The sequence below is a fragment of the Chaetodon auriga genome, chromosome 2, assembly GCF_051107435.1.
Source record: "Chaetodon auriga isolate fChaAug3 chromosome 2, fChaAug3.hap1, whole genome shotgun sequence".
NCBI classification, from domain to species: domain Eukaryota; kingdom Metazoa; phylum Chordata; class Actinopteri; order Chaetodontiformes; family Chaetodontidae; genus Chaetodon; species Chaetodon auriga.
The window spans coordinates 29947201-29956067 of record NC_135075.1 but is presented as its reverse complement, the minus strand read 5'-3'; the positions used below and the strand labels follow the sequence as shown (position 1 = coordinate 29956067).

General features: G+C 47.7%; 1 protein-coding gene across 1 annotated transcript; it reads left to right on the top strand.

Moving 5' to 3' along the window:
- gdf5 (growth differentiation factor 5) lies at window positions 1–6813 on the top strand. The gene is made up of 2 exons (XM_076748910.1): window positions 1–1012; window positions 5636–6813. Exons 1-2 carry the CDS (start codon window positions 136–138, stop codon window positions 6616–6618), a joined length of 1860 nt encoding a protein of 619 aa, XP_076605025.1. The 5' UTR covers window positions 1–135; the 3' UTR covers window positions 6619–6813.
- The last annotated feature ends 2054 nt before the right edge of the window (window positions 6814–8867 follow it).

Below are 8867 nucleotides of genomic sequence, written 5' to 3'. Positions count from 1 at the left end.
TAAACTCAGAGGATGAAAGACTCGGACCCCGCAGGACTGCTCCCGCTTCCTTTTTGAAGCAAACTGGTCGATTCATTCTGAACACACTGCGGTTTAATACAATGACGGCCTGGCAGAAGGCAACAGGGCTTTAGGATGAAAGTTGTGAAGCGTCTTTCTCTTCTGCTCAGCTGCTGGACTCTCATTTACCTGGATCCCGTCCTCGGTTCACTTCGCACCAGACAGACCGAGCACCACCGTCACCGGCTTGGAGAGGCAGCAGAGCGCGCGGCAGGCGGCGGGGAAGGAGAGCAAGCCCACCGGCGGACCGGCGGAGGCGTCGGTGTGTCCACACCAGCTGCGGGCAGGCCACCGGTGACCGCTTCAGGGACGTGGAAACCCGCACCGGTGAGTCCAGCGAGGATTACGCGGATCCGCGCCGGCCCGCCGTTAATCAAGGGTGAAACGAGCGTCACTAAAAGCAAATTTACAGCAGCGACATCTGCGTCCTCATCTCGCAGCGGGGTCTCCCCGGTGAACCGCGCGCAGCTGCAGCAGCAACAACGGGACAGAGCGGTCAGCTTGGGGCGCAAAGAGGCTGTGCGCTCCTGGCTGCCCGGCGGGGATGGTCACGTTAAAGCGCACGCTCCTGCGGCTTTTAGCGCACATGCAGTAGGGAAAGGAGTCGGGACTTCGGATGTTGGAGGGGGAAGGGTTGGCTCACCGGGGAAACATTTTGGGAAAGTTGCTTCCAGAGCGAGTGCAGTTGCTTCAGTGCGCACCGGACCCCCCCAAAGAGCCATCGGGGCGCCCAAGCAGCAGCAGAACGCGGGTCCGGTGGCGCTGCGGGGGACCAGCATCAAGGGCCCGAAACTGAGCGACAGAGAAGCGCATCACAAACAGCCGCTGGTCGTTCCTCACGACTACATGCTGTCGCTGTACTGGTCTCTCTCCAGCGGGGACCTGAACAGAAGCGCGCTGCATGAAGCGGGTCTGGCCAACACCATCACCAGCTTCGTGGATAAAGGACAAGGTAAACACCACCAACTCTTCTCTCTTCCATCTTTGACTTAGCTGCACAGTCACACAAGAAGGCTCCATGTAAGGTTTCATCGGGGGATTATTTCATGACATCTTTCTGAGGAATTTGTAAAACCACGTTTATATTAAGTTACAAAGACAATGTATTAGATCATCTATTGCAAAGTTAGACTCACCAGATGGAATAAACCTTCGTACTTCTCAAAAATGATCTCATACATTTGGAGTATTTCTGTGGTACAAGCCCTTTCTGGTCATACAGACATGTCATGTCTCCTCCACTGCCTCAGGATGCATGTTAGCATTACAGCCTGAGAGTGAAGCTGCATCACCCAATGATTGTTTTTCCTTACTTTTGAAATCCATTTTGGTCACTAATATTGTTTTTAATATATGACTAATGGCAGAGAAGCAGTGGTGCTGATTGAGTGATTTTTTAATAAGAAATTTGGATCGAAGAGCTGTGCTGAGAGGAACCAAAGGCTGTGACATAGGAGAAACTAAAAGGGGGATGATGTCTGATTCCTGGGCTGGAAGTGACAGACTGGAGGTCAACCACCAGTCTGGAGGTTATAGAGGAGGGCGGCAGGGCTGTAAATTGTCTAAATGTAGGCATGTCTGTGCTCGGGAGTCCATGAGGTAAGAGAGTCAGAGCATCTGGAGGGGAGTCAGGAAGGTCAGCTGCTCCCACACATCCATACAGAGGGAATGATGGGAAAAGAGATGACTCTGTTAGCCATAACTGTGCTGGAACTGACTTCAAAGCTGCAGGAAGCTGCTGAGCTATCACACATACAGTTCACTCTGTGTTAAAGGAGCAGTGCAACACTTGGGAAATATGCTGATTAGATTTAGCCTGGCTAGCTGTTTCCACCTGCTTCCAGTGTGTTATGCTAAGCTAAGCTAGCCAGCTGCTGGCCATCACTTCATGTTTAACGAACAGCGAGAGAATTTCAGTCTGAGCTCGTCTTCTTTCTGCGAACGACTTCCAGCCAAAGTTAGAACATTTTTTGGTGATTTTACAGGAGACATTTCTGTATTCGTGTTTTTCTCGCTGCTCTTCTGACTGGCTGGAAGAATCAGCAGTCAAGCTGAACCTGCTCGGTCCTGATGAAGACCATTAGCTGAGTTTTGTGTGTTAAACTCTGAAATGACGCCTCAGTCGTCTTAACTTTAACTTTCACTGCTTCATTTGCAGCCGTTAATGTTTAATGTTGAAGTTTTGCACATGCATGAGGTTGTGTATATTTATACTTATGTATTTGTATGTGTGTGCTGTTGCATTTTGGTTTCTGGAAGCATGTGTGTGTGTGTGTGTGTGTGTGTGTGTGTTTGTGTGTGTTTCAGCCATCTGGTCAGTCATTGGCAGCGCTGCTGCTTTCAGTGATATACGGCCTCAGGAGGGTAAATAAACACTCCTTGCAGCCACAAGTATGGTGGCCCCCTGTGTAATGTTATCTTTACGGTGTAAAACTGTTTAAAACAATGTTTAAATGACCAGAGTTGAATATTTCTGGCCCTGCTAAAGGTTTACATTTCAGCCACTTAATGTACTTTTAATTTGGGCTTTATTTGTTTAGTGTGTCCCCAGCAAATCGCCGGTGACCTCCTCCGCAGGCTGAGGAGTAAACCGAGGAGTAACTGATGACCTGACACATCTCGTCCCCCGCAGTTATCTCACTTCCCCCTTTCTTCTTTCTTTCTTTCTTTCTTTCTTTCTTTCTTTCTTTCTTTGCCTTTCTGCCTCTCTTATATTTTGCCACATGTTGCTTAGATGTCACCTTATGCAGCCAAGTCTCATGTTACTCAGTGCAGTGATGTGGTGCTGAAACACATAAATATCAAAACTCAGTGCTGTGCGTTCATTTCTCTGCACCGACCCATTAAATTACTGCATACTTTATTGTGTTTTTTGCCTGAAACTCAGAGACGAAGGAGCTTTTTTTTTTTCCACCGTCACAGCGTGGTAGAATTACTGAATGGTCTTTCAACATGTTCATATCTATCGACAAAGGCATCCTCTTTACGAGGGTCTGAAAATGTGGTTTTTCATCTCCAGTTTGGGGGATTTTCGTGCTCTCAGATGAGGTAAAGAAGGAAGAAAAGCAGAAAGAAAAGAAAGATGAACAGAAGAAAAGATGATGAAGAAAGAAGTGAATGAAAATAATTGTTGTGTCAGTTTCTATCAATGAGTGTAGACAAACTGCAGAAACTCCTCTGGATAATGCAGATTAGACAGCTGAATCAACACCTCTCTGAAACACATGTGACTTCCTAAAGTTCACATGTCGATGGTCCACAGGACGATGTTCCCTCTCCGATCCAACCTCTGCACCTTTGTGCTCGTTTTTTTTCCTCCACATCAGTCACTTCCAGCCTCTTTCTCCTCACCAGTGTTGAGCAGATACACTTTGATCCACGCGTCGCTCTTGTCTGGACGGTCTCTGCCCCGTTCGTTAGACCTGCCTCTTCCATCCCAGCCATGGCTATGATCTATGCAAGCTGGAAGCTAGTCTGAGAGAAAATGGTGTAAATCTAGAGCCCCTGCATTCCTCTGTGGGGACCAGGCTCTTCTATCATCCCTTGTGTCCAGTTTAACTGCTGTAACTGCTGCATTTTACCATGAGAACATCAGCTCTGCTGCAGACACTTGGAAATCACTGTCCTCCTTCCAGTGTCTCTCTCGGCTGATTCCTTTGCAGCCTTCATTTGTGGACAATTCACCACCCAAACGCAATGCATCTCCTCTGATTAAGAGTGTGTCATTTACTGCATTTTGTCCTCTCACTGAGGAAGATGTCTCCAGACTTCTTCCCTTGAGTCGTCCCGACACTTGTCCACCAAATCTTTGTCCCTCCAAATTCTTTAAATCCATCTCACCTACAGTCAGTCTGTCATCACACACATCATAAATGCTTCTCTGTTCGTTAGCCCAACCCTAAATCCACCTGGAGTTTAAACCTACAGGCTGGTTTCACTTCCAGCCTTCCTGTCCAAACTTCTGGTGCATGCAGTTTTCACCCATGTCTCAGACTTCCTCTTTTAAAATAATCTACTTCATCCAAACCAGACTGCACTGCTGTGAGAACTAGCGACTGGACGCCCCTTCTCGCTGACCTCAGGGTGCCTGCTGGCGGCCAATGACCATCAGACCCTCCTGTTCACCCAATCTGAACAAGACATCCCTGTTGCAGCAGTACTGTGGTTTGAGCCCGACCTCACAGTCATAATTCAAAGTGGCATGGCAAGGAAAAGTTAATCAGTGTCCACTGGAGTTCCACAAGGATCTGTGCTAGGTCCCCTGACTTTTCTCACTATATCGGCTCACATGTTTTTTCTTACCACTGCTATGCTGATGATGCCCAGCTCTATGCCTGCCTCAGAGATAATCTCAAATCGGGATGATGGAGTTTCACCTCCAACTGACCTCTGGTGATCCCAGCCAGTCTGTCTGTTCAACACTAGTGACCGGTCCGAGTGCGAGGCAGGAAGTCTCGATCTGAACTCTTCTCCTGTGCGCTCCCTCAGTGGTGGAATGAGTTACCGACCTCGACCCGGTCACCAGAATCTCAGTCTGTCTTCAAAAACTATGCAAAGAGCTTCTCCTGAGAGTACTAACTCACCTAATTCTCCCTCTTTATCTCTTCATCCTTCTGTAGCTGCTTAAAACTTTGGCTCAGGTGATGACAAAGACACACCTGAGAGTTCATCTAAACATACATCAGTTTCATCTTCTCTGCTTTAAAAGACATTTGAGAAATCAAATTCCTCTCTTCTGCAGAGAAGTGCCAGGATGTGTGTGTGTGTTGCTGATGATTTGTTTCCTCCACAGCAGATGCTGGTTAACTGTCTATCGGCAGTGAATCGCTGCAGGTCCATAATAACAGGCCTGTTTACACACTGATGTGGTCTCCCTGTCTGGTTCTAATGTACTTTTCAATGCAAGCTAAAGTCCTGGATGGGAAGGAGGGGGAATGACGTGAGAAGAAGTGAGCAGAGTGGAGAGATCTGCTGCTGCTGGTGTGTGTGTGTGTGTGTGTGTGTGTGTGTGTGCTTTAGTGGATTTCATTGCTGGATTTCATTTGGACATGGAAGCTCACTGGTTTCCCTCACTGACAACAAAAGAAAACATTACACACCACACCATTCAGTTCATTCCTCCTGTTTCTGGGCTTGTGTGTGTGTGTGTGTGTGTGTGTGTGTGTGTGTGTGCGTGCGTGTGTGTGTGTGTGTGTTAGCCTCCACCTGCAGAAGCATGCTTTAAGAGATGCGTAAATAAATCTTTTTGTCTACAAAATGCCTGAAAACTGTAAAGAATTGACATTTTAATTCCCTGCAGTCCAAGATGATGTTTTCAAGAGTCCAACAGTTAATGCTGTCTCCACACACCACCACTAACTCCTTGCTTGCTGTGCTTTTAGATTATTTATTGCATGCCTCTTCCTTAAAATTTGAGGAATATGCTGGAACTTGTGAAGTATCTATCTACCTATCTATCTATCACACACACACACATCCGTGTTTGTCTTTTGCTTTTGTCCACTTCTCTGTGTCTGTCTTTCTGTCGGTTTGACCTCATGTTTCTGTGTCTTTGTGTCTCCGTCCTCCGTCGCAGATGAGCGTGGGCCCCAGCTGAGACGGCAGAGGTATCACTTCAACGTCAGCTCTCTGGAACGAGACGGGCTCCTGGGGGCCGAACTACGCATCCTGAGGAAGCGCCTGTCTGACCCCCGCAGAGCCTCAATGGGATCCACAGCAGCTGACGGAGGAGGAGGGGGTGGAGGAGGCTCGTCCCCGTGCCTGAAGCTGTACACCTGCGCTTCAGGTAAACAACAGGCCGCTCTGCTGCAGACGAAGACCGTGGAGGATCTGCTCGGCGGAGGCGGATTCGGCAGCAGATGGGAGGTGTTTGACATATGGAAAGTCTTCAAGGGCTTCAGAAACCAGCAGAACCAGCACTCCCAGCAGCTTTGCTTTGAACTGGAAGCCCTGGAGCACAGGGGCGGTCGCCTCATTGACCTACGCGCCCTGGGGTTCGCCCGACCCGGCAGGACCAACAAGGAGAAGGCCTTCTTCCTGGCGTTTGGCAAAAGCAAGAAGCGCGACCTTTTCTACAACGAGATCAAAGCGCGGTCAGGCCACGACAACAAAACTGTCTACGAATACCTCTTCACCCAGCGTCGCATGCGGCGAGCTCCTGCTGCAAGGGGGGCTAAAAAACCACTGCAGCAGCCGCCGCCGCAGTCCCTGCCCCAGCATCAGGTGGCCAAGACGCAGACGAGGCCGCGGTGCCACCGGAGACGACTGCACGTGAACTTCAAGGAGATGGGCTGGGACGACTGGATCATCGCGCCGCTGGAGTACGAGGCCTTTCACTGCGACGGCGTCTGCGACTTCCCCATCCGCTCGCACCTCGAGCCGACCAACCACGCCATCATACAGACCCTGATGAACTCCATGGACCCGGAGTCGACGCCGCCCACCTGCTGCGTCCCGACGCGACTCAGCCCGATCAGCATACTCTACATCGACTCTGCCAACAACGTCGTCTACAAGCAGTACGAGGACATGGTGGTGGAGTCGTGCGGTTGCAGGTAGCAAAGACAGGTGAGACGGAGCGAGACGGAAAGACAGTGGAAAGAAATAAAGACTGAGCTGTTTGATAATATTATGATCAAACCTAAAAAGGGAAGATCAACACCGAGCTCTCAACAGACACGACTCCTCACGCTCGAGTGGACGATCAGACTGCATTCCAGAGACCGCTAAAGACTAAACAGACAAAGACAAACTGATGGAGGTGATGCACCCACTCACTGAAACTTGTGTGTAATGTTGATGTTGGTGGTGATCAGCAACACGCATCCGAAAGCAGCCAAAAACAACCAGATAACAGAGACACTCTGAGTTCGGATTATTAAAGACTGCTCTCTCGTTAGACCCAAATAGGTTTCTATTGCTTTTGTTTCCTCTCTTCACGTTTGTATCTTCGCCCTGATTGGTGTAAAAAGTTTGTGTGTAACAGAAACGTTATGGAAACATTATACTCAAAAATGCCCTTTTCTCCAGCACTTATCCGCCATTGTGCCTTTGACCATTCAGCTGTACAATGAAGAGTAATTTGTGCGCCTTATCCAAGACTTTGTATGAAGCATGTAAAGAATTCCTCATGTATAAATACAGGCCAGTGATGAAGTGCTAACCTGACCTGCTCCAAATGTGGGAAAGTTGCATAAACTACTCTTCAATAAAAAATGTGTAATTGACTGAGCTCCAAGCTCCTATCAGTGTGAACCGCTGCCCCCCCCAGGCTCCGCAGACTAAACTATCAAAGGAATTTGTAGGATTTTCAGAAGCCAAATCACAATTTAACCCAAGACTGACTTTGACTTGGTTTAAAGTGTTTCTGCGGTCGGCCTCACAAACCGCTGCGAGTTTGGTGGAACCAAGAGGTCAGATGGTGAAACTGAGCTGAAGGGTATTAAAAGTCATTTCTTTCTTCTGACTTGGATTCATATCTGTCGTGTGATCATCAGCCATTATCAGCTGGCTCAAAAGGTGGCTGAGAGCTTTGTCGGTTCGTCCTCGGTTTTCTCCAAAAACACTCATATTGTCATGGAATTTGGTGAAATACAGTTCCTCAATCCTCATGCATGACCATGTCAAACTCGAAATGTGGATTCATTTGTGGTCCAATGAATTTTGAATCACGCGTCCTGTTTACTGTTTGAGCGACAGGCCTCTGAGCCAATCAGAAAGCTCTAATAGAAATTAAGACCAACAAATGAGCAACAGGACAGAGCGGCTCTGAGCCGAGGACGAGCGGGAGGATCAGCCAATCAACACACAGCAGCAGACGTCTGTCCTGCAGGTTTTTCCAGGATTTCATCTTCAGTTTTCCGCAGAATTTTCTGCCTCGATCAAAGAAAACAACAGTTTCCTACTGAATTTAACAAGCTTCCATCATCTAAACACAACAATTTCTTCAAGTCTGCATTCGTGTTTATCAGCAGAAGTGAAAGAAATGATAATAAAAGATGATTAATAACGATAAAGATCAATAATGTGCATGTTTTTGGAATATACTTTGCATGTGAATGGACAGTTGGGAGGTGGAATATGATGCAGGAGCACAGTCTGTTTTTCCATATAGTTCACAGAGACGCTGTCCAGAGGCGTCTTTCTGCTGCAGGACGGGCGTGATCACTTTCTGTGGACGCTCTGATCATTTTCTTACAGAAACTGTAAGTGATGTGAATTTAAGTGCAGCTGCGCTCCATGAAGGATGAAACCTTTCTTTTTTTTATGACGGGACTGTTTGATACTAAAGCTGCTGCAGGAAACTCTTCATAGATGTAAATATTTTAAAATTATTTCCACTAACCTAAAAATTGTGTCTGTGAAGAGTCCACAGCGTTCACGGCTGCTCTTTGAAGCTCAAAGCATCTCATTTACAGATATTTACAGCATGTGTGATTCTTCAACCTGAAACAGACCTGGTTAGACTTTCAAAATAAAACACAGTTTGGTTCCTCGGTTAGGTTTAGGAAAGGATCATGACTTGACTTAAAATGGCCTCCTTAAAACAATCAACGCTGTTGGACTTGAACCCGGCTTCCTGTGCTGGATCGGCGGGTCTACGACTCGCTTTGGCGTGAGACCGTGCTGGATCTTACATAAAGAAATGTTGTGCAGCTTTAAGGCTCATTCCAAGAGAAACCGCCACTCTGTCACAAGCGTCAGGCCCCTTTGTTAAAGTGTTTAAACCTTTTGCAGCACAGAAACCAAACAGTAAATTGAATTTTGCTGCGGCCGCTCTGAGTCTCTTTAAAACATACCATCGCTGT